We start from the raw sequence: 25,927 nt of genomic DNA, 5'->3' as shown, positions 1-25,927 counted from the left end.
AATATTAAAATGGAATTAAGTACAGTATTCCATGCAGAGTTAGTCACAGCTTGTCAATATAGAATTATGTTTTGGTAAATATACCCTTCTCTATGTATATGTGAATCTCTTACTGATGATAATGAAAGTAATGTGTGCATGCATCTACTTGTTGCAGATAAATATAATGGACCTGAAAGAAGAAAGATCCCTGTACATTAACAGGACATAGATCCCATAGGAAGTCTCAGTTTTGGATCTAAAGCTTTCATGTATTATTTCCGTTAAACTTTCTGACAGCCAGAAAAAAAGGCTGTGGAAACTACAAGACTGTAAACCTCGCATGAATGATAGCATCTGACAAGCAACCCAGTGCTGATGTTGTATTTATTAATAACAGTGATAATTAATAGCTAACTGGGAGAAGCAAGTTCCTACACTCAAGTTGATAGCATTTCTCTGTCTGTCTGTTTCTGTCTGTTGTTAGGACACTGATCACTTCACTTGTATGCTATACATCTTTGCCTCACCTTTTGTCTAGTTTTTGCCCTTTTAGATTCTAAAGCGTAAGAGTGGAATTTTCAAAAGTACTTAGAAATGGCGTGGGAGTTTTACTATTCACCTCAGTGGGAGTTAGGCCAGCACAGAGGGATTTGCAAATCCCAAATGTACACATTTGAGTCTCTGGAAGTTAGGCATGTAAATTCATTATTCAGGCACCTAACAAAGTGGCCTGATTTTAAAGATTTTAAAGATTTTAAAGATTTAGAGTTAATGAGAGCAGTGTATACTCAGCACCTCTGAAAATCAGGTCACTCTTATTTAAATGCTTAAATATGGATTTAGGTGCATAACTTTAGGCACTCAAGTTTAAAAATGTTGACCTGAGATCTTTTATGACAAGGACCATATCTCCTTATGTGTTTGTCCAACATGTAACACTATGGTGTCCCAATTCTGATTGAGGGTTTTGAGCGCTACTGCAATCTAAATGAACAAATAAAAATAATGTGCACTGGTTATCAAAAATAAAATAAACCTCCCATATGAGAGATTTGTTCAAAATCAAATGATCTACTGTAACTAAAAATAACAGATTTTAGTATTTTTAGTTAAAACATACACCTCTCAGGTCTCATTTGAGGTGTTGGTAAGGTGGTGTTATGATGTTAACAGCTCAGTAAAACTAGTAAATTAATAAATAAATGTAATTATAGCATAAAACTGCATAGTGGTAACAATCTCTATGTTCAAGAACCTTTCGATTTTTAAAATAATACAAGAGAGAGAATCATTTTTGGAAGACTATCTAACTATGCCATTTAATAGTATCTTTCAGCTAAGATATTGTTGAGGTCATGAATTTCTGTACGAACAGAGGAAACATGATAATAGATTGTGATATCTATTTTAAATGTTTAGAATAATTGATAACAAAGCGTGTAACAGTAAACTGAGAGTTCTGGTAGCATTATAGACCACAAGAGTAGCTTTTCACTAGATTCCCAAAATGGAATTTCCTTGTATTACATCGTGGCAATTTTTGTTTGTTTTCCACAGAATTCCATTCCATTGGAATGTTTTGTTAGAGATGTTCTGTGATTGCTTTCCATATTGTCAAGAAGTCAGATGAGTAGTGGTACCATGCATTGTTGAGACTAATATAACTACACAGTGCCACTACAATACACATTACAATATAGCTTCTGCTGCTCAGTAGGAATGTTCCAAACCTTATATTATAATCTTGCTGCTTTATATTTCTTGTTTTAGTCCATTTTAAACTTAAAATGGGATAGTTAGTGAAAGAGGTGCTTAATGCTTTCAAAAAGTAATTAGGTTTTCAAAAAGAAATTAGATTCTTTGTGTGTGGGAGTGGCAGGGGGTAGGGTTACAGGTGAGTTAGTTTCAGGTCTGAAAGTTCTGGGATCCATAGAAACACTTCATATAGATTGGAACAATTTTGGTCTGCTGGGGCTGAGCAATTTGTGAAAACTCATGAGAGCACTCAGCTCCCAAAGGAGCTAGCCCATAATCTGTAGAGCCAAACTTGGTCTCAGATGTGAGGCTTTTGTTAAATTTAATGAGCGCTGCCCACATGTGCATCCAAATGCAGAATTTGGCTCATTAATTCAGATCATCACTTCAGTTTCTATTCCTTTATTTATAAATTAACCAAAATGTTAGGAAAGGACAAAAAGAACATGCTTTTAAAGATCTAAATTAATACTTGTTATTTATTTATTTATTTGCTGATCCTGCATGTAATGTTTATATAATTCTCATTATAAATTGTGTTGAACCTTGATTTTCTTTCTTTTTATCTACAGTTTGTGGCCCATCCAAACTGTCAGCAACAGCTTTTGACGATCTGGTATGAAAATCTGTCAGGATTACGGGAACAGACCATAGCTATCAAGTGTCTCGTCGTGCTGGTTGTTGCATTGGGCCTTCCACTTCTTGCCATTGGTTACTGGATTGCACCATGTAGCAGGGTACAGATTTTTTATAAATTACATATTAAACACCTTGTACTGGTCCAGATGTTCCTTTTCAGTTACTGTCAGCTGCAACGTAATCTTGCGCTCCTAGTTTTGTATCACCTGAATTTTAACTGATTATTCAGATTTTTTGAAATCTCAGCCTTGAACCAAATTCTCTTATTTTAAAGAGGGGATAAGATTGATCAAGTATGAGGAGGAAATGTTATTCTATGTGCAAGTAAATTGTGTTTGAGCACTAAGATATGTAATAAGCTCTCTCAGACTCCATGATATTTATGTTTGTTTGAATATTTTGGGTTAGATTCTCTCCATGATACCAGCTATATACTTGAACTTGTACAAGTACTATGTACTTTTTGCTAATGACCACTTCCTACAGTGGCCCAAAAAGCTCTATATCAGTTCCTCTCAGTTGGCATCTTAGGGATCAGATTCTGCTCTCATATAATTCTATAGCAAAACTACCATTGACTTCAATGGTACAGGATTGAGCCCTAAATGAAATACTTGTTGTTGCTAAACTGTTAGGTCAGATTGCTTATAAAGGTGAATTGCAAAGCAAAACTTAAATGAAGCACAGTTTTCTAACCACACTGTGGGGGCATTCAGAAGAGAACAACATTTTAAACAAATAATTTCACATTTATATTTTCCCTCGGTGAAATCATCCTGGTGTTTCTAGGTTCACAGATGATGTCATAACACAAATGCCAGCAGTCTCACTGAAATCCATTCATTCCATGATATGTGTGATGTCAACAAAATGATGTATTCTGATATATCTTCTGTAAACCGGGAAGAACAAAAGAGGATTTCACAGAGAGAAGGTTTTTTTAAAGTTTACTTAGAACTTACTTCTTTGTGGAATGTCTTCCAGGCCCTTCCCCACAAGCTTGTTCAGAAGGGGTATCCAGAACAGAAATTTGTGTTCCATTTGAGTTTATATTTTGCTTTGCAGTTCACCTTTAAGAGGTGATAAGATTCTGCACACCCCATACATTTTTAAAAGGAAACTGATGTTTTCTTTCCTTGGTCATTTGTTTATTTGTTTATTTTAAAGATTAATCTTTATGAAATAGCATCGTTGTTACTCAGATTATCTTCTGAAATGTCACTTCCCTTGATGAGATGTTGTAAAGGTACCCCTTATAGCTGCATGGTAGACTGATGTCATGTAAACTCATGATCAGGTTTTTTTTAATGTCTGATATGGAAAAAATGGCATTTCTCCATGAGCTTTAATTCCCACTGCCAGAAACACTTGGCCCTTTTTGAATGCTCATGTGAAATCAAAGTATTGGACGTACAGATCAACTGCTTAATATTGTAATTTAAAAATGCTTTATAAAGGTCAGGAACAAACAGGGCTATTAATGTCATTTGTATAACTAGTGAATGTCAAATTAGTGCATACATCACTGAATCTAACCTCTGACTTCAGGTCCAGGAAAACCTTGAGATAGGAAAACTACTTTAGACTCCTCACTCACTAAATTCACTGGCTTTCTTGTGAAAGGATATTGCTGTTAGCGCAGAACTTCAGATGAGGTTTTAAAATCTCACATAATATTTTGTCTTATGTCATAATTAATACCATTCTTGGCCATATGCTTTTCAACATTTTTATCAATGACCCAAAAGAAAACAGAAAATCATCACTGATCAAGTTTGCAGATGACACAAAAATTGGGGGAGTGGTAAATAATGAAGATAGGTCACTGATATAGAGCGATTTGTATCACTTGGTAAGCTAGGTGTAAGGACACATGCATTTTAATGGGGTTAAATGTAAATATATACATTTGGGAACAAAGACTGTAGGCCATACTTACAGGAACTCTATTCTAGGAAGCAATGACTCTGAAAAGGATTTGAGGGTCGTGGTGGATACTCAGCTGAACATGAGCGTGCACACAGTTCTGGAATGTTATTGATAAATTGGAGAGGGTTCAGAGAAGAGCCACAAGAGAATCATTAAAGGATTAGAAAATATGCCTTACAGTGGCAGACTCAAGGAGCTCAATCTATTTATCTTAAGAAAAAGAAGGTTGAGGGGGGACTCTATTACAGTCTATATGTACCTATATGAGGAACAAATATTTGATAATGGATTCTTTAATCTGTTAGAGAAAGGTATAACACAATCCAATGGCTGGAAGTTGAAGACAAATTCAGGCTGGAAATAAAGTGTAAATTTTTAACAATGAGGGTAATTAACCATTGGAACAATTTACTAAGGGTCATAGTAGATTCTCCAACACTGCAATTTTTAAATTAAGATTGGATGTTTTTCTAAAAGCTATGCTCTAAGAATTATTTTGGGGGGTTTTGTGGCCTGTGTTATACAAGGGGTTAGAGCAAATGATCACAATGGTCCTTTCTGGCCTTGGAATCTATGAATACAACTGATATGTTTGAACTAACTTAGTGTCACTCCCTTGCTATATTTGGGGAGCCAGATAATTTGAGAGACTGTGCAGGAATTGAGGCAAGACGTTCTGACCACCACTAATCTTGCAGTATCTCATGAAAGGACAGGGGTAACAGTAGTCCTTATGCACAAGGGTCTTCAGAGACTGCTATGTGCATATATCCCCAAGGGTACTATTCACTCCAAAAGGGGTTGGAAGGAAGCTGGGAGAGGAAACTGGTAGAAACTATATTTCCTAAGATGCAGTACCTCCTGGATTTCCCAATGGTGTAGGGTGGTTGCATCTCTGCACAGTCTCCACTTTAGCCAACATCTAAATGACACACTGGTCCATAGTTACCCAGAAGTCTTTGGGCCAGAATTTGATTGCTCTTTTGTGAGTGCATTACAGGAGGTTAGGGGGAAAGAATGCCCATCCCCCAAGAACCCTTTCACTGGCACTCACTGAGTGCATAAACTGGGGAGTGACAGCACCAACAGAGGTACAAGAACCCCTCCTCCCTCAAGAGATTGGCAGTAGAATTGGTCCAGAAAAGATGAGCTATGGCCCTGCCCCTTACCACACTGGCTTGTGGCACCGGGCTAGTGCAAATGGGCTCACATGCTCCCTCTTTGTACAGGAGGTAGAAAATGCAGCTCCAGAGTGCTTTCCCTTCAGCTTCCCTGAAGTGTGCTGCTTCCTCTGTCTTCTGCAGGAAGACTGCTGCTGGCCACTACCACTGTTGTAATGCACCTCCACCCATCCGAAATGCAGCAACATTAATAGAGCCACTCTCTAGCCCACAGAGTGCTCTTTTAATCCAGATGAATTCATTTAAACATGTTAATATTTCTGAACTCGTTTTACTTACTTTGTTGCTGTGTAAATTTTTTCAATTAGTTTTTTAAAAAGCATTTATGAAGTCTTGATCTAGGGGATATTTTATGCTCTGAATACATCATCCAGAGAAGAGTCTGTTTTTCCTCAGGCATGATATAAATAGTGCTTTGATGTTCTGATTTGCTGAACTCGATACAGCTAATTATCGTAGGTAAACTAATAATGCCCTGAAAACTTTGGATATCTTCCCTGTTGGTAGAGAAGATATTTTGTTATCCGCTTCTCCCTGGGCCTGATCCACCTCTCCATTGACTTCCACGGGCATTAGATCAGGTCCTCTCTGAACAGTAGTGAATGCTGATATGGTGTGGGTGTAATTCCTGAGAGAATTACTCTGCAAACATTGTCTTCTATGTGATTATGGAGCATCAAAAATGGTGACTGACAGGACATCATTCTATATGGGTTGCCTTCTTGAGACTACTGGCAGGAATGATACCATTGCATGACTGTTCAGTGCACTTAAAGGGTATCCCTAAGCAATAGCGGGTACTTTAATTCTAGCCCACCATTATCTGTAAGTGCCTCTTTATGATTCTGAGCTGTGTGATGCAAGGGAAATGCTGTATCTTTTTTAAAAATGAGGAACTGGTTTTGTTTTGCCTTCACAGCTTGGAAAAATTCTCCGCAGCCCGTTTATGAAATTTGTGGCACATGCAGCGTCCTTCATTATTTTCTTGGGCCTACTGGTGTTCAATGCCTCAGACAGATTTGAAGGCATCACAACCCTCCCAAATGTCACTGTTACTGATTACCCTAAACAGATCTTTAGGGTGAAAACTACCCGGTTCACTTGGACGGAGATGCTGATCATGGTGTGGGTGCTTGGTAAGTATAGAATATTGCTGCTTCCCTCCAATTCCATGACAGCTGTATTGTGAAGATAGACAGTCTAAAAGAAAAAAGCGAGGCCCAAATTCTGACCCCCACTGCAGCCATGTATACGGCTCCAGTGGTATTCAGGGGCTACATTGGCTCCCAGAGGAAAACTTCCAGCAGCCAACAATTGGCATACGCAGATCCACACTCCCCTTCATGCAGCCCCTGGTGTACAAACGTGCCATGGGTAGGAAAGGCATGTTTCTAGTTTCTTCTGCTTTCAGTAAGAGCTGTCTCAAGTTAAGTAAACATCACCAACATGTCTTCTTATGTTCAGTGTAATGAACAATTTTATTTAACATTGTAAAATGAGTAATTTCCACATATTTGCAAAAGTAAAATGGCCAGCTGTGTTCTTCAGAGGATGAAGATTGTTCCACTGTGTAATAAATGGAAAACTCAATGACTCACAATGATACTACTACAATGTTCAGAAATCCTGGCATTTGTGGCAGAAATCCAGGTTTGGTATAATATCATAGATATCATATCAATAATATCTTAGCTTTCAGAATGTAATAGGATTGGTGTAATATCACTGATACAATAGTGTAATAACATAAACTCGTTATTTTAAACAAGATCACAAACCCTATGCCGTTGTATATGCCAAAAGGTCAGATGTTTCCGTGGCTTGATGTTAATGCATTAGCTAATTAGGACTTACTTAGCACTGGAGGAAATCACAGCTTCTTTCAGTGTCAAAGGGCTAATGAGTCAGTTTTTGTTACTAGACTTTTTTTTCATTGCCTGATCATCTGCCAGCCTGTTTGAGATTTTATGTATGTTATTAAGTGAAATGGGAGAGGAGCGCTGGTAGGGTTATCCTTCCACTTTTAAAAGATATCCTCCTGCAACAAAAACATCACGTTGAGAGGTCATGATGTTTGCACTGTGAAGTCATTATATTACAATGTAGCAGCCCCAATGCATGATGACTGAACTTTGGCCCTAAAGACAGCCCCAGGAAAGTTGATATAGGTAGCAACCCTGTAATACTGAAAATGTGTACTTCAGTGCCTTCCTGGTGAATCCTGATTTTATGGGAGGGAAAGTTAAATGATTCTCAGTAGTGACCAAACTGGCTCTATTCCTTTCTTGTTGCAGGTATGATGTGGTCAGAATGCAAAGAGCTCTGGCTAGAAGGACCCAGGGAATATATTTTGCAGCTGTGGAATGTTCTAGATTTTGGGATGTTGTCCATTTTCATTGCTGCTTTCACAGCCAGGCTCCTAGCATTTCTGCAGGCCACCAAAGCACAGCAATATGTGGATAACTACATTGAGGAGAGTGACCTCTCTGTAGTCACACTTCCACCTGAAATAGAGTATTTTACTTACGGTGAGTTTGAATGTTACTTTCAAGTAGTAAACTAGTGGGCACTCATATAAAGGGATAGTGTTAGGATTGTTAGGCATAAATAGAAACCCTTTACAACTATTTGATTTCATAATATTTACCTTAAGGTTTCTGCCGATTTGTATTTATTTTTTATGCTTTTTAAAAAGTATTTGTTGTGACCATCAGTTTAACAAATAACATATTGACATACTAATACTAAACAAAATAGGGCCAAATTCAGCTCAGGTTTAACTGGGCATAACCATGAAGTCCATGCAGTTGCTTATGCTAGAGCTAAATTTGACGGCTAGGGCTAGATTCAACAAGGGATTTAGGTGCCTTACTGCCACTTTAGGTGCCTAAGTCCAAAATTTAGATCCTCAAAACCCTCTGCTCAGCTGCCACCTAACCCTGCAGGTGCCTATATGTCTGTTGGTGGGCATGCAAAAAACTCCCTCATCTATCTCTTCTGTGGAGCCTGATCAGGTAGGCATGCTAAGAGGCTGCCTTCTGGATTGAGCCCCACACAAAACACAGCTGAGGATATAGTGCCACCCTCCTTATATCCAGTTGGTTGGAGCACTCATGTGGCATGTCAGGCACAAGTTAAAACCCCCAGTCTGCCTGATACAGAGCAGGGATTTGAAGCCAGGTCTCCCAGCTCAGTGTTGGGGCATAGGGTATTTTTAGAGTGGGTTTCTCTCAGTCTCTCCTGTCAAAGCTGTTCCACTTTCTATAAAATACTTAAATATTCACTGGAGCAGGGACTAGAATCTGGGTCTTCTAGATGAGTGTGTTAGCCATGGGGCTAGAGAGTCATTCTCATCCTCTTTCTGGTCCAAGGAATGCTTAAGCATTTTATAAGGGAGGAACAGCTTCAACGGGTGAGATTGAGAAACCCACCCCAAAATATCCTATATCTAGGCTTGGCAAAATTTGATTTTTATGTTTTATAATTTTGATGGATAATATTGCTGTTTATTTTCAAGAATTTTTTTTAGACTTTGATCTATTTAAATTTTCACAGCTGCATGAAATTATGAGGGGGTCAAACAAATGTTTAATGACAGTAGATGTTGAAATTCAAAGAGTTCAAGCTTTATAAACCATTAAAACACAAATTGTCAACATCGGATGTCAAAATATACAACATAAATATCTCTAAATCAACATATCATACCTGTTTTTACTGATCATTCACGTGTTCATTTGTAATAAGCCTAATTCACAAGTCTACATTATTGGATTTTGACTCTAAATGCTCAAGCAGCATTTTTCTTACTTGCCTATTTGTTAATTTTGATTATTATCGATGGAAGTATTTTTTGTCCGTTTGCATGTGTATGGTGACATCAGTGTTTACCAATCTAATCCCAGAGCCATCCCTTGGGTAGGGCAAATTGAAGCGACCGCTCTGGGCCCTGCCCTTTGGAGAGTTCCCGAGGGCCGGTGCGATTGGCCAGCGTGGTCGGTCCTGGAAGACATCGGTGTGGGAAGTAGGGGTGCGGAGGGTGCTGCAGCACCCCTGGGCTCCTGGCTGCCTCCCCACACACCTAGGGTCCCGGCTGCCACCCTGGGCCCATGGTTTTAGCAGAGACAGCACCCGGCTTGGCTGCCCATGTTTCAGTTAGCAAGTCCCCTGCCCTGGCCGAAGCCCTGAGCCACCATGGCACTTTGGCCAATAATAGCCCTGCAGTTGGTGTCAGCAACTGCCAGCAGCAGCAGGCAGCCCAGCACCAGGCTGGATCCAGCCCAGCCACCAATGCAGAGTGGGGCCCCCAAGCTGGTGGTGGCTAATTTATTCCAGGCCCTGCATGCCCCCTGCTCTGCCCTTTCTAATCCTTCCAAGGCTACCTTAGCCCAGTAGCTAGGTTCCTCACCTGGGAGACTTGGGTTCAAGTAATTGCTCTGAATCAGGAAGAGTGAGCATTTGAACTGGGCTGATGGGTATAAGGGGGAGACTCCTCTCTCTTGTTTTTTTGGTGAGAAAATTGTAACAAAAACCTAAATAGCCTGTTGCACTCAATAAACTAAATTTGTTCCTCAGCCAACAGTGCTGGCTTTCCATAAAAAAAACCAAACCACCCCGCTGCCCCTTTCATACACTGCTGCTGATTCAATTCTGCATATAACTCCTAATAAATTATTAGCCTTTCTATTGCTTTAATTAAAAAACAAAACAACAACAAAAAACCCCACAACCTTTGGTGATATTGACATGATATTAACATATGTTATTGAAAAAAAAAAGCTAATATTGTATTTATTTCCACATAATTCACTGTTAATTTTTCTCTAAAAAAGTTTTTATATTAAATATTTATTTTACTGTCCTTATTTATGATGTCATTAGTACCCTTTTAATTAAAGCAATAGAAAGGCTAATAATTTACCCTTGTATGGATATTTTATATGATTTTTAACCTACAAAATAACTTTTTTACAGAACATATATGAGGTTATATCTTATTAAAAGCAGCGGTCTTTAGTCACTGATACAATATAAATAAAAAATAATTATTGTTGTTAAACAAAAATGGACTGGGACATAGAGTCCAGACTCAGGAAAGACTGAATAATGATTAGTGGTCCTATATAGCTGTTATAGATATCTAAACAAATTAAATAATAAAAAAGAGAAATAAAGATTAGGGTACATATAAGAATACTACTGTGTTTTAATTTAATTTGGGAAAATTTTATCATGTACAGAAACATGCAAATATTAGTAGTGATTTTAATTATTATAGAATCTATAAATGTTATATGTAATAATATAAAAAATTCATACTATGGTGGGATATATCCTCATATTAATTTTCATGCTTAACTACCAATAGAGAGGTAAATACACACACTCTTAGAAGAGATCCTCATGTTTCTTTACATTATAACTTCCACTGAAAAAGTATACATTTCAAATTCTTCATTTATAACTTAAAAACTAATTGTAATACAACATCAGCTACTAGACTCCACAAATGTTTGTCCTTACTAGATACAGATATGTGCATGACAATTCCCAATCTATAGCTATATTTTTCTAAACATGGTGATAAGTAAGAAACTCAATTATTTACCCCTTTATTTCATGTGTTCCAGCCAGAGACAAATGGCTCCCATCTGATCCACAGATAATATCTGAAGGTCTCTATGCAATAGCTGTTGTGCTTAGCTTCTCTCGGATTGCATATATCCTGCCTGCAAATGAGAGCTTTGGGCCCTTGCAGATTTCCCTTGGAAGGACTGTAAAGGACATTTTTAAGTTTATGGTCCTTTTTATTATGGTATTTTTTGCATTTATGATTGGGATGTTCATACTCTACTCCTACTACCTTGGAGCTAAAGTAAACTCTGCTTTTACAACGTAAGTATGAAGTTGTGCTTAAGCAAAAGGAAATACAAAATTTTAGTCATTACCCGCTAGGGGCTTGAGGCTTGAAAGGTTATATCGGCATAGCTATATGTGAAAAAAAACACCCTTGACCAACACAGTTATGGCAATGAAACCCCCGGTGTAGATGCAGCTATCGACCAAAGAATGCTTTCATTGATGTAGCTAATGTCATCTGGGGAGGTGGCATTTTTACACTGACAGAGAAACTCATTCTGTTGGTATAGGCTGTGTCTGCTCTAAGGACTATGCTGGTGGGACTGTGCAGGCAGAGCTAAGCTGGCATAGCTGTGCTGATATCATCTCTGTTCTGTAGACATAGCCTGAGTTTGTGAGATGTTGAGTGCCCTCTGCTCCCAGTGTAGTCAAATCAACATGGGAAGAAACAGGGGCGGCTCTAGGAATTGCGCCGCCCCAAGCAGGACGGCACGCTGCGGGAAGCGCTCTGGCGGTCGCCAGTCCCGCGGCTCCGGTGGACCCCCTGCAGGCACGCCTGCGGATGCTCCACCGGAGCCGCGGGACCAGCGGACCCTCTGCAGGCACGCCTGCGGGAGGTCCACCGGAGCCACCTGCCGCCCTCCCGCGGCACGCCGCCCCAAGCGCGCGCTTGGCGCGCTGGGGTCTGGAGCCGGCCCTGGGAAGAAATCAAACATTCTGTGAAAAAATATTTTTTGTATTTGTTGTTTTGATTAAACATCTACACTAAAATCCCTTACAAAACTTTAAAATCTAAATCACAGACAGAAATTTGAGGTTATTTACTAAATTTGTCATAAGAACTGTGTATTTATTTATATAATTAGTAACATTCCTCTCGATTCTTTCATACAGAGTTGAAGAAAGTTTCAAGACCTTGTTTTGGTCAATATTTGGTTTATCTGAAGTGACTTCAGTTGTCCTCAAATATGATCATAAATTCATAGAGAATATTGGCTATGTTTTGTATGGCATATACAATGTAACAATGGTTGTAGTTCTGCTCAACATGCTGATTGCTATGATCAACAGCTCGTATCAAGAAATTGAGGTAAGGTCTCTCTCTCTAAGGTATCTCTCCCTTTTGTTATGTTCTAAAAGGACACTAAAATCCTCTTAATGGGCACATTCTGATGGAAATAAGTATGAGTAAAGGGACTATCCCAGTTAAAGAAGCTCACAAGAAAACATTGTGCTAGGAGATAATGGGTTATTTCATGAACAACTTTAGAGAGAAAAAATCTACAAAATATTACAAAGTAGAAGTTAGAGTGAGAACAACTCATTTGCACCTTATTTAAACAGTACTTTGAACCATCTGTGAAAAACATGGTTTAAACTTTTTTTTTCCCCAATCTGGATTTGGTTACCAGCATTGAAAGGCCAAAACTTTTTTTTTTCAAAACAGTTTGGTCTGGTCCACACAGACAGGAACTTGGCAGCCAGAACCATGTTTAAGGGCCTGTCTAGACAGTTGTGCTTTACCATGTAGTTTTAATCTGTAAACAGTATCAAATTGTGTTATAAACATATTTCTTACACAATGATATAGCCCAGTAAAAACCCAGAGTCCAAACAAAAATTCAAACAAAATCAAATTTCAACCCTTTTCTGGATGGAAGCAGTATCCGTGACCATGCAAGTGTGAATGCAATTCCAATCAGAATCCCCCTCTTCCTTCATTCTATGGTTGGCAGCTGAGTCCTGTAGCTTAATGATCCCCTACTGCATTTGTTCTATAGCCATTTAACACCTGCCAGTCTGGTTCTCTGCCCTGCAGACATGGCAGAAAAACTGGGTTGAGGGTTTGGGTCTACCTGGCAAACAAGCCAAGCTGTTTGGGACCTCCCAGGATCTGGACAGATAGTATCACTCATTGCTTTTATATAGACATGAGAGTATGGTAAGCACTGTTCAAACAGTAAAGGTCTGTCCCAAAAAAATTACAACTTAAACAAACTTTCAAATGAAGGATGGGATACAATAGACAGCAAAGCTATTGGGCAGACAATTTTAGCACGTGGCTAGTTGATTCCCTAATTCTTACTTTTTAAACATTTCATAACACCTTTTCCTGAACATAGGACATTTGACTGGGTGGCCAGGCCCTCGGTGCTGGTTAAATGGATTTTACTGTATTCCATAAAGATAATTGGCTCGCTAGTCCATTTCCCCCAAACCTTTTAACTAAACATAGATGTGTTAGGTACTTCAGCTTCATTAATACATACACTTTCTTAGGTTTACGCACTGTGCTAATGCATGACATAAGCAAAGATTTTTCTGAGAGAGGGTTCTGATGACTAAATCACATTTAACAGCTATTTCAAGCTTAATTATTCAGTCTGAAGTGTAAGCACCCTTTTTCTGCTTTCAGTACAATATTTAAAACTTGATTCTAATCTTAGCTACACATTGCCATGTGCCCTGAAAACTTAGTGGCAGCTGCATTCACGCACACCTGCAAAGTGGCAGATTTTTAATGCCTGCAGTTTATCTTAAATTAGAATGAGTTCTCAAAATTATGAATAGCTATTTCATCTATAAGACAGGTGATTTATTTGGGGTTCATTGGGACAGCAAATAACTTCATTTCAGAATTTAATTAATTCAATTTAGGTGCTTACCGTTCAAATACTGTGCAATAAAAGGAAGGAAAGAAAGACAGACCCAAACGGGTGAAGATTACTGGTTTTAAAAGTCAAATCAAGATTGCTTACAAAGACAAAAGTATATTTAAGATGCCAATCAATCTGTGGCCTTACAAAAACAGTTTTAGCAAAATTTCAGCTTGCTTTTGTGATATCAGAAAGTACGTAAAAATTACGTGCAGATAGTTTTCTTGGGAAATTCTAAGATGATTTACTCTGTACAAAATATGATGGAAACATCACAAACTTTAGGGTCTATTCTCTGCTCCCTACTCACATATTTATGGTCCAGATCATGAGAGGTGTTAGCATCTGCTGGCTCTTGAGCGACCTATATTAAATGGAATTGATGATCTCAGCCAACCCTTTCTAGACAAGAGCCCAAATTATGCAAACCACTATCATGACTGGCAATGACACTCTGGCTGGCAATCTCAGCAGACAGGCCAAATGTACTGCCATGGGGACTGAACTATGCCATCACACCTAGTTTAGAAGTCCCTGCAGTTCACCTTGGCAGGATATAATGGGAAAAGTTTCCCTCTTCTGTACCTATTCTGTGGGTAAATGCAGGGCTACAGTATCCAGGGCTGTAATTTTGGCATTTTTTGATGAGTAATAAATTGACTTAAAAATTTAAAATAAAAGGAGAAAAATCAAAACATATTTTGCATGTGCATTTCTGATAAATGTTGAAAATACTTTATATTCCTTAGGATTAAATTTAATCTGGAAACAAATAAACTAATTTTTCATCTTTGGAGAATGTGTTCAAATTTCAGTTAGGTAAGGCTCACAAAACTGCCATGAGATTTTACCAGTCTGGGCACAAAATCTGTTTGCTTATTCCTTCCCATGGATGCCAATAAAAAAAAAAAGATAGTGGGTTAACCATCAAAAGAAGGTCAAAAGTAATGTTCATAGGCAGGGCTGTGTGGAAAGGCTTGCACGTTAACTGCTCACACTATGCCTACCCAAAAGGCAACACTATTATTTCCTCAAAAAGCAGCAAAGAATCCTGTGGGACCTTATAGACTAACAGACGTTTTCCAGCATGAGCTTTCGTGGGTATATATATACCTGCCCCTGGAAATTTCCACTACTTGCATCCGACGAAGTGAATATTCACCCACGAACGCTCATGCTGCAAAACGTCTGTTAGTCTATAAGGTGCCACAGGATTCTTTGCTGCTTTTACAGATCCAGACTAACACGGCTACCCCGCTGATATTATTTCCTCACTTGCACAGCACCACATTTCAGCATTAAATTTAAGGAAGAAAATACTTGCTTTTATTAAATAACTTTCTCTTTTAATAGCAGGACCTTAATATTTCAGTTTTCACTCATTGAAGATATAACACTTTTTTAAACTATTTGCATGCTTCAACTAAATATGACCATAAAAAGCCCACGTAAATAGACATAGCAGGAATTAAGTTAAAATAGACTTGATAACGCAGCTGCATTTCAGTAGAACTACTGGGAATCATTCACACTAACAAGTTCATCACATTTCTGTATAAAACAAAAAGAGAAGCTATTTAAGGTAGACTCCTTTTGAAAGAGTCTTGAATTATATGAAACCTAAAGTTAAGTAAAACAAAGTAGACATCTTTTTGTTTCTAATGCAGGATGACAGTGATGTGGAGTGGAAGTTTGCTCGCTCTAAGCTCTGGTTATCTTACTTTGATGATGGAAAAACATTACCTCCACCATTCAGTCTTGTACCAAGCCCCAAGTCTTTTTTCTATTTCATCATGAGGATCGTCAGCTTTTCTAAGTGCAGGAGGAGAAGGCTGCAGAAAGATACTGAAATAGGGATGGGTAACTCCAAATCTAGGGTAGGTCTTAAAATTTTTGCATTGTACTGGATAAATGTGTTTGCCTCCTAGCTCTTTGCTTTCCTTGAAATATTAGGGGATAGTTTTTACTTGTGAAGGATAGTACCAATTAATCAAGCAGTTTATTTTTAAAGTGCTGTAACCAGATGCCTTTTAAGCAGAGCACAAAAGCAAAGTAAAATGATACATTTTTGCAAAGCAGCAAGGTCCCTTTACCAAATATAACTGAAAGCATAAATAACCCAACAAAAACATCATTCCTAGCCAACTACCAAACAACAAAAATAAATCCCACAAGAAATGCCATAAATAGTAAACAAAGAAGTCTTCAGCCTTATCCAGAAAGATGCCACTGGTGGACTTTCATGTATTTTAAGGGTAAAAGACTGGAAGATCTGGAAAGCTAACTTTTCCTTTCATCACCAGAATAGGTGAAGGGGCAAGTTTAGCCAGCTATATAGTATACCATTTCCCAAACTTCTTCACTGCAAAAAGCTATGTTCCTGACAGGGATGAGGGATAATTGTGCCTTTGTGGTATAATAATAACTAGCGCTTCCCTAACATCTTCACTCATAGCATCTGAAATGTTCTTCACAAATAGCAATAAATTCAGTCTTGCAACACTCCTGCGAGGTAGATAACCATTGTTCCCATTTTGCAGATGGGTAACTGGGGCACAGAGGTTAAAAGTGACCTTCAAAGGATTTTTTTATAGATTAGGATCATAGCCTTTTTTAATGGTTTACTATGTATACAGAAGGATTGAAAGAAATTTTTTAAGTCATATATTTTGGTTGTTTTTTACTTTATAACACATGGGAAATGCCAAGTCTGGTCTTTGCTGGTTTTGATGAAGGGCTTCCTAAAACTTCGGTTTGTTATGAACTTTCAGGAGTGTTGAATCTTTAACAAAGATATCTCTCTACCTTTATATTATTTGGGCATTGGAGTTAAATATGTGTGTAAATAAATAAATAAACCCCCACGCATATCCCCAAAAGTAGTTTGAAACAGTTCAGCTAGAAAACCTTTCCCCTCCTAATTACTGGGTTGTCACTCTGTGGTCTCTTGTAAAGTCCTCATTTCACTAGTACTCCAGTCTCTAGAAAGTCTTTCAAGATAGGTAAAACCTGAACTTATAATGTAAAAAAAAAAAAAGTAAGCAGAATTGTTTCTGTTATGATAAAAACACTCAGTCTTTCCTTATACATCACAGAGAAACAAAATAGAGAGTGTGTGTGTGTGTGTGTGTGTGTATCTATATTTTTAATGGTCACTTTTAAATGACTTTAAATGGTCACACAGGAAGTTCATGGCAGAGCCAGTAATAGATCCCAGGAGTCTGATTCTGCTCTCATCTGCACAAGTTTTTCACTGCTGTGACTCCTAATTCCCACTGCTATAAATGAGGCCTCAGATCTTTTAATCCCCAACCTTATGGTTTAGCCACAAGACCATCTTTTCACAACCCTTTTTCCCTTCTCTTTCTACTCCAGAGCTATAAAACTCTAAGTATTTGGACTCTGATAGCTATTACAAGAGTTTATTGCTGCACTAATAACTTGATGGTGAACTGTTTTCCAAATATATTATTATTATTCCTCAAGGCCATGGTTCAGCAAAACACGTAAGCCCATGCTTTGACTTTAATGAGACGTGGGCACATTCTTGAAGTATATGCTTAAGTGATTTGCTGAATAGGGATGGCCTTAAGTACATCCTTGAAATTAAACTCATGCTTAGGTGCTTTGCTGAGTTTGGGCCCAAATTATTTTCAATGTTTTCTGAAAACAATATTCTGAAATGATGTGCTATTGCCATATTATTCTGTCATATCATATGGAAAAAAGATGAAGCTGGGTTATAGCAGCTGTGAATTCCATAGAATATGTTCTAATTTAGCTTTATTGTTTCCTAGTTAAACCTCGTCACTCAGTCTAACTCAAGGGTTTTCGAATCGCACAGTTTTAACAGCATTCTCAATCAGCCAACACGCTATCAGGTAAGCTCTAGTTTAGAGCAATGTGATAATGTGAGGATACTAACAGAATTCTGTGCTTCAAATACACTGAGTCTTCCCAAGATGAAAAAGAATTCTCTCGGCAATCAGAGAAGCATATTGTTGCTGCTACTGTGTGCGCACAGTACTTGTAGCTTGTTTTTCAAGCCCCATCATTTGAAACATTTTAAACTAGTTCTCCAATAGGCCTTTCCTTGATCTGGCCATTTTGACAGCCTGTGCAGCAAGTGACAGAAGCAAATCTCTGGGGAAAGATCCAGAGAGCATTGGGTTGATATTATTTTCTCTTCCTTTCTTTAGAGGTTCTTTCTGATTACATGTGCTCTGTGATGCTTGAATGTCCTGGAGATGGAGGGGAAGAGACGTGGGGGACAGGGTGGCTCCTTCTGCTAGGATGCGGAGCCTGTCAAAGACCATTCGATACAGCTCAGAAAGGGAAGAATATTTGCTCTGGCCCTTACTGGAGAATGTTTTGCACACTAAGCAGATCCTGTGATGGCCGGCTCCAGATTTTTTGCAGCCCCAAGCAAAAAAAAAAAAAAAAGAAAAGCCGGAGTGCTGCCGCCGAAGCAAAAACAAACAAAAAAACGGAGTGCCGCCCTTTGAAAAGTGCTGCCCCCAAAGGGCCAAAGTGCCGCCCCTTGAAAAGTGCTGCCCCCAAAGGGCCGGAGTGCTGCCCCTTAAAAAGTACCGCCCCAAGCAAATGCATGGAACGCTGGTGCCTGGAGCCGGCCCTGGATCCTGTGAAAGGGACTTTAGGAATCTGTAGGGGTTAGGTTAGGCTATATATCAGTAAATACACTTGCATAGCCTCAGATATGAGCAGGGCAACAACAGGAGTGCACAAAAGGAGCCCTTGCAGTAGGGGTGTCCAAAAGGTGGCCCAATGGCCAGATCCTGCCTGCTTAAAACATTTATGTCAAAGGACGTTCTTAGACTGTGCAGAGTTTATTGTGAAAAAAGGTGAGTTTCTAGCCCTCATGGTTGCAAAGATGACCTTCCAAATGTGAACCAAGTATAACTGAGACAGTGCTGTCTTCCTGAGGCTGCCAACAGCTTTACATAATAATGTAGAGGTGTAAACTCCCTTGTCTCAGTGTCAGCTCTGAAGCCCAATGATGATATGTCAATGTTAACATTAACTATTTCATTGCTGATCATTTTGGTTTATAGAATGGAGAAGGGAGTGGCAGTGAATCCCACAGGAAAGCAGGAAGTGAGTTTTTCTTCAGGGAAGGAAATGCATGGAGGACAGGATACTCACAAAGACAGAGAGGGAGAGAAAATGAGAACAGAGAATAAGAAAGGAAGAGAAACAAAGGGTATAAAAGCAGAGTGGAGCACATTTCCTCACTGAGTGATACTGACAAACAGCAAGGTGCTGAAAAAATAAATAATAATTAAAAGTTATTTATTATTTGGTGGGCTGGCAGGATTGTGAGGCGCTCAAGGAGCCGTGGAAACATTTAAAAAATGTCTAACCAAAATGTCATTTTGACTTTCTAAATTAAATTTGGGATTTCCTGTTCTGCAGGAAATTTTGAAACTTTGTCTTTTGTTCTGTTTTAGAACAAAAACTAGCTTTATATTTCAGAATTTATCACCGATTTGGAATTCCAGTTTCTAGCCAGCTTTAGTTCCCACACTGTGGTCCATAAATCCCTGGTGGTTTGTGGAAGCATTTGCTAACTAGTCACATTGTGCTGACTTTTTTTTTTCTTGTTTCCAGCTGCCAAACTGAAATAAAAGCAGCTAAAAATTCATTAAATATCTTCTGTAATATTACTTAACCCTGTAAGCAATTGCTGTAGTTGTCACAGACATATTATGCAATCATGAAGGGGAGAGGAGATGGCTAATGCCATGTGCATGTGAGGAGTGGTCTGAATGGGCAGGAGGGTGACCCCAAGACAATCTTCCTGTTAAATTGTGACTCACGCAATGAAAACGTGTGAGAACCCCTGCCATAGATAATGATAAAGTGAATTCAGCTGCAAAAAAAATTACTGTGAAGGGGCAGAATTAAACCCCTATAGTGTTAATGCCTTGTACAATAGCCAGTTTGATTTTATAAATCATCTCTCAGCACTCCATTCAACCTTATACTGTATGGTGCATTCTGGTCAGTAAAGAGCTGCTTTATTATAGCCTCAGGGAAGGTAGCAAGTCCTCTAAATCATAGCACGTATGCAGTGACACAGCTCCTGCCAAAGCACAAGGAAGTAAAATGGGACCTTAGAAAGTAAGGGATGGGGGAAAATCAACTCGGAAAGTGTGAGTGAAAATCCTACAGTTAACCTAACATCCTGAATCCCTGACATAGGGAAGTTTAGAACTAGAAGTCTGCACAATATGTATAATGTAATGGAAAGAATTTTAAATTTGAAGATTTGGATATTTTGTTACAAGTGAGAAGAGCAGTCATATTTTCTCAAAAACATTGCCAAATTTTGCTAATTTTTTCCAGTAAAAACGGACCCATTTTCAAGTGAATGTGGCTTTGTAGCAAAATCATGTGAGGATTGGTACATGTTTTAGATATAAAAAATAGCCATTTTGTAGAATTTTGTGGAGAAGCAAAATTGCAGGGGTGTGAAATTGCTTAGAATGAAGGGGCAATAATGTCATGAAAATATTGTTAGCACTTTTGTACCAGTTAAGACCTCCTGCTGCCCTGGGCTGCATACAAGAGGAATGTAGACAAGGAAGGGATCATAATTTAATGTCTGGGTCCACTTAACCCACCAATAAAAGCAAAGATGAAGAAAGTGCTGTGAGACGTTTCACTTACAGGCATATGAGATGTTTAAGTGAATAGAACACAAGCTGTGTAACTGCTTAACTATGTATTTTTTGTCTAACAGCAAATCATGAAAAGGCTTATAAAACGTTATGTTCTGAAAGCACAAGTTGACAAAGAAAACGATGAAGTGAATGAAGGTGAGAGCCACTGTAAACACAGCATTCACGGATATTGTTTTTCTGCAGGACTATATTATTATTATTTATTTGTACTACAGTAACACCTAGAAACCCCAGCTGAGATCAAGGCCTCATTCTACTAGATGAACTTAGCACAAATACATAGCAAAAGACAGTCTTTGCCACAAAGAACTTGCAATGTAATAGGCAAGACAGACAAATGATGGGAGAAAGGATGTATTAATACTATTTTCTAGACTGGGGAACTGAAGGACAGAGAGATTAAGTAACTTGCCCAAAATCTCACAAGAAATCGGTGGTGGAGGCCAGAAATGAACTCAGATATCCTATGCCCCAGTCTGGTATCTTAAGCACCTTGAAAATCCTTCCTCTTCGTTTTATTTCAACTGAACGCGCAATGTATTGTATTACACTGTGAACCATAAAATGGAGGGAAGAGGGAAATGGAAGAGAGAACATTCACCTGTAAAATTCCATGGCCCTGGGAGAACCACCAATCTACATTGAAAATGGCCATGTGATAGCTGTATGGTGAGAAAAGAAAGGGGCAATGGCCACAGTTCCTGATGTGGGCCAGAGTCCTATGAGAAATGGTAGGAGAGCCTTAAAGAATCTTGGTTGGCCTCAGAAAGCTTTTCTGACCCTAGTTCTGTTACAGCCAAGGCAATATGGCTCTCTAACTTGCAGTAGTGACTTTGGCTTGTCAATTGGTCACTACATACCCCATAACTCTCTGCAAGGAGAAGCAGACATGGAAGCAGGAAGTTAGTTATGGTCAGAGAAAAAAGAATGTATGGTTACTCTGCATGAGAGGCAAACATGCTCCATAGCAGCTGTTACCCTGACTCCTCCCCTCACCATATAGCCCTTGCAGAGCTGAGCTTGTGCACTGTAGAAACAGAGGCTGCAGGCAGTTTGTATGATGGGGAAGGATGCACTGCATAGCTTTCTTTCCTCTATATGGCCCTCTCACCCCAGTTTCTGCAGGATTTCCATGGTTTTGCACTCATTCACACTACACAGTGAGGGGAATCATATAGGTCTATATTAAATCACACATGCATTGCACTGCTCAGCAATACTTCTTCAAACATAGGGCTATCAAAACCATTCATGTGACAAAAATATCACTCAGAATATTGCCTAAACATTGGTGTGAAGAAAAAGGCAGTTCTTTTTTACTGCCAAACTGTAATAATTAAAATCTTTTAAGAAAGATATTGAAAAATATCCTTGAAAACAAACATCCTGCAAGCTAAATTTGTTAGTTAGCCCTGGTTGATGTTAGTGCTCATGGTCTGACATCTAGATTTAAACTGGATCTTATTTAATTACTGTCACTACCAATCCCATCTCTACAGTTAGGGCTAATTCACGCAAACTGTGCCAGGTATAGGGTTTAGTGTCTTGATTTATTCTAGTGAAATCAGTTGGACTATCCATGCATGATAGGAATGGGCCCTTCTTTCAGAGCAATTTGGCACTGTATTTTTAATGTTAAGCAATAGCTTTCTGAAAAAAATTGATGCTTTATACACCGAAAGCCTTGCTACCATACTAAATATGCTTAAATGTAAATAAAAACATATTCTAAACTATCTGACATTAACTAAACTTATTTTTCACTCCCATAACCTGTGAATCATTTTCTGAGTGCTATGGCATTGGCAAAATAGTGACAGCCACAAAAAAACCGTCAAGCTGATTGAAACCTGAATCTAGGCTTGAAAAGAAATTAAACTATAATGTATACCTTAATCTTATTTTATACACTGTAAACTAGAAATTTCTGTATATTTGAAAACCAATAAAATATGAATAAAAAGAAAACAAAATCAAGAGAACAGCTGTAGTAACTGAACAGTCCACTCTGAAATCTGTGTTATTAGTACTGAACTCATTTCTGACTAATAGAATAGAAAAAGGAAAGTGCACATGACACACAAATCCCAGGGGTGCTGAGTTTCTAGATGATGCCAAGGGTTGTACAAAAAAGAAGAGTACAGCATACAGTTCAATTTGGCATTTTTGGCCAGACGCCCAGAAGTATGTAACTGTACCAGAAAAACTTAAAAATTTATATTCTGGTTTTGGTATTTTTAACTTACACATATATCTTTTGCAAAGCAGGATAGAGATGATGGTATCAACTGTTCTGTCACCAAAATGCTTGACAAAGCACAAGTTTTCTGAAGGGTTTTGACCCTTCTTGTATTTGCACTTGGATTTCAGGTTAGCAGTATGGTCAAGCAGTGAGAGCACAACACTGAGTCAGGAGACCTAAATTCTGATCTTTCACTGCTTCTCCTTTGTGACCTTGAGCAAGTCAGCTGACCTCTCTGAAGCACAGATTTCTCAGCAGTAAAAGAGATCATATGTACCCTGCATCATACTTATCTCACAGTGGTATTGTAAGGATTAATTATGGTTTTCAAAGCATATTGGATGTAAGGTGCTATATACACTGTGGAAAATCCTTTATGATTGCCAAGTATCATTATTTCAAATATATGAGCCTAAAGATTTCACTTTAAGAGAACAGTAAAGGTCTTATTTTGTACTCTGTACTTCACACATAGCAAGCAATTTTCTGCCCAGGGTACTAGATAAAAATTGACAGCACTCATAGTTTGTGGAAAGAATGATACTTTGAATATTCAAGAAAGGTTCTACCCTTGAAGTCCTGAAATAAACACCACTGTTGCTTGTCACCAACCTTGCCTTGATATTTGTGTTTTGACCAGGAAGATGTTAATTTAAGTACCGTGTTTATACTTGTCAAAGCCTGACATCCCTTAAAATAGGTTGATTTTTTTTCTGCTTTCTAAAGATGTGCTTTTGGTTAAGGAAGAAGACAGAGACTCAGAAGATGTGTTTTTATTACCAGCTTTGCCGCACTCTTCCTGTGTGACCTAAGCAACTCATTTAAAAATATCCATGCTTCTTCTCTATAAAATAGAGATATTTACCAGTCTCACAATGATGTTATGATTAATTTATTAACATTTGTAAAGTGTTTTGAGAACCTTAGATGTACTATATACAGGTGAAGTACAGTGTTAGTTTATTGGGTCAGGGAAAGACATGGTATTCTGATGAATGTTTTGGTTGAGTGGGAGATAATTCTAAAATATGCATTGTTGTGACTTAAAACTGTATTTAATATTTAACAAACAATACTAAAGTATTTCTTTCAACAATTAATACAGGTGAATTAAAGGAAATCAAACAAGACATCTCCAGTCTTCGCTATGAACTTTTGGAAGATAAATCCCAAGCAACAGAAGATTTAGCAATTCTAATACATAAACTCAGTGAGAAACTCAACCCCAATATGTCAAGATGTGAATGATTCAATGAATTATTGGGATTCCTGGCATTTTCTTCAGCACAAATATTGGCAATAATATTTTGGAGTATCTTATACTTGAAAAATATATGGTAGATTTTTAGTACTAAATAACTTTATGTACAGCTTTCTTTAAATTTAGTCAGGAAATTTTAACAACTCATCACGCAAAAAATGCTCTGTTCATTTAAGTGTATTGAAAAGTAAGAACTCTCATACCAGTTTTTGCATTTAATAGGAAAGTACACTTGAAAGTGAAAAAATCTTGCATTGCTGATATTTTGACTGTTTTATGAACAAACTTCAAAAACTCTTTGCACTAAACAATTTGCGCACACACACACACACACAAAAGGCACTGCAAAGGACCCTGTTCCCTGAACCAACTGGTGCGAACAGGATCCTGTAGAATGTAATAAATAAGGAGTAGTCAGCTGGGTCTCAGTTAAGTATTATTTGAAATATTTATGTTTTTTCAATTATTCTAATAACAGATACAACCGAAGAACTCACAGAATGGATACTTTAAGGTTTAACAATGAATATCAAAGCAAGAATATAACTTAAGGAGCACTGTTTAACATACATATACTACAGTTTGTTTCTTAATGCAGCATAATGTTTGCTTTCAACAGTAGGGACTAGAAATCCTTTTTAAAAATCCTTCTGAAGGTAAAGTGAACTCAGTCAAAAGTTATTCTTTCTTGTGGTAGAGATGATTTTTTTAAAATTCAGATTCTATGCAGGGCTAGTATTTTGTTACACTATTCTAAATGATGCCTCGGATGCTTGTTAAATAAAATATTCATACTTTACAGACTCTTTAACTTGCCCCAGTTACTCAGCACCTGATTTTGAAGTGTACAGTGGTATACACAGAGACTTTTTACAACAATCAGTCAAAGGTAGTAAAAGGCTGTTTTAGGAAGTATTGGTAGCAACACCTATACCTAACATTACCCAATATTTTCCATTATAAGACCTTTCAGTTGCTTAAAGCTTTGGCAAACCTATAATGTTCAAGCTGGAATTTTCCATTGCAAATGTGTGTGCACCTTAGACTGAATTTTTTGGGGAAACTTGAGCAAAAACTAAGCCATTTCTGAGACAAACTTATGGGAAAATATGTTTTGCGTATCTCAAAAAATTCTGTTTCACTGAGAAGTCCCAGAATCTCCTTGCTTTGGAGAAAGGTAATCCCCTTGCCAAAAACTTCAAGTCTATCTGTCAAGGATGGGCCTTTTGCTTTTCCATGCAAATCTGTCCAAATGTGTCCAAGCTACGTGCCTCTGAAAATTATAGTTTGAGCATGTTTGGTAGAGTCTGGTACTGAAATTCTCCAAAGATTTTGTCTGCACTGCAAGTGTTCTGTCCTCTCAAAGCTCCAGCACACCAACTAGATAAGGGCCATTCCCAGAGAGTGACTGAGCATAATCTACTCTAGGGCTGAGCAGAATTTACCCAAAATTGCCCTTCTAGGGTGCAGAGGCCACGGTGGTGCTAGGCAGCAGAAGTGAGAGTGAATAGACTGTCTCTCCTTCTGCTCTCATAGCCTCACTGACAGCATGGAAGAAAAGGGAGTAGCTGGAAGACAGAGCTATGAGGAATGTGGTAGGGAGAAGACTGGGCCAGGAGCCAGAATGTAAATTGGTATTTGTATTACTGTAGTGCCTGAGAACCCTAGCCGGGGAGCATAACCTCAGTGTGCCAGATGCTGCATAAACACAAAACAAA

General features: G+C 38.3%; 1 protein-coding gene across 2 annotated transcripts in view; it reads left to right on the top strand.

Annotated features, from left to right (window-relative positions):
* The window catches only part of TRPC3 (transient receptor potential cation channel subfamily C member 3), a 92,832-nt gene extending 67,812 nt beyond the window's left edge, over positions 1 to 25,020 (top strand). For both annotated transcript variants that reach the window (XM_045017432.1, XM_045017431.1), the window contains 9 exons: positions 2,310 to 2,474; positions 6,406 to 6,622; positions 7,781 to 8,014; positions 11,117 to 11,381; positions 12,240 to 12,435; positions 15,670 to 15,879; positions 17,800 to 17,883; positions 20,766 to 20,841; positions 24,054 to 25,020. In XM_045017432.1, coding sequence (XP_044873367.1) covers positions 2,310 to 2,474; positions 6,406 to 6,622; positions 7,781 to 8,014; positions 11,117 to 11,381; positions 12,240 to 12,435; positions 15,670 to 15,879; positions 17,800 to 17,883; positions 20,766 to 20,841; positions 24,054 to 24,196 — 1,590 coding nt within the window. In that variant the 3' untranslated portion in view covers positions 24,197 to 25,020. The remainder of the gene's footprint in view (positions 1 to 2,309; positions 2,475 to 6,405; positions 6,623 to 7,780; positions 8,015 to 11,116; positions 11,382 to 12,239; positions 12,436 to 15,669; positions 15,880 to 17,799; positions 17,884 to 20,765; positions 20,842 to 24,053) is intronic.
* The last annotated feature ends 907 nt before the right edge of the window (positions 25,021 to 25,927 follow it).

Source organism: Mauremys mutica, chromosome 5 (genome assembly GCF_020497125.1).
Source record: "Mauremys mutica isolate MM-2020 ecotype Southern chromosome 5, ASM2049712v1, whole genome shotgun sequence".
NCBI lineage: Eukaryota > Metazoa > Chordata > Testudines > Geoemydidae > Mauremys > Mauremys mutica.
The sequence above is the reverse complement of the archived record's forward strand: the minus strand, read 5'-3'. Positions and strand labels throughout refer to the sequence as shown.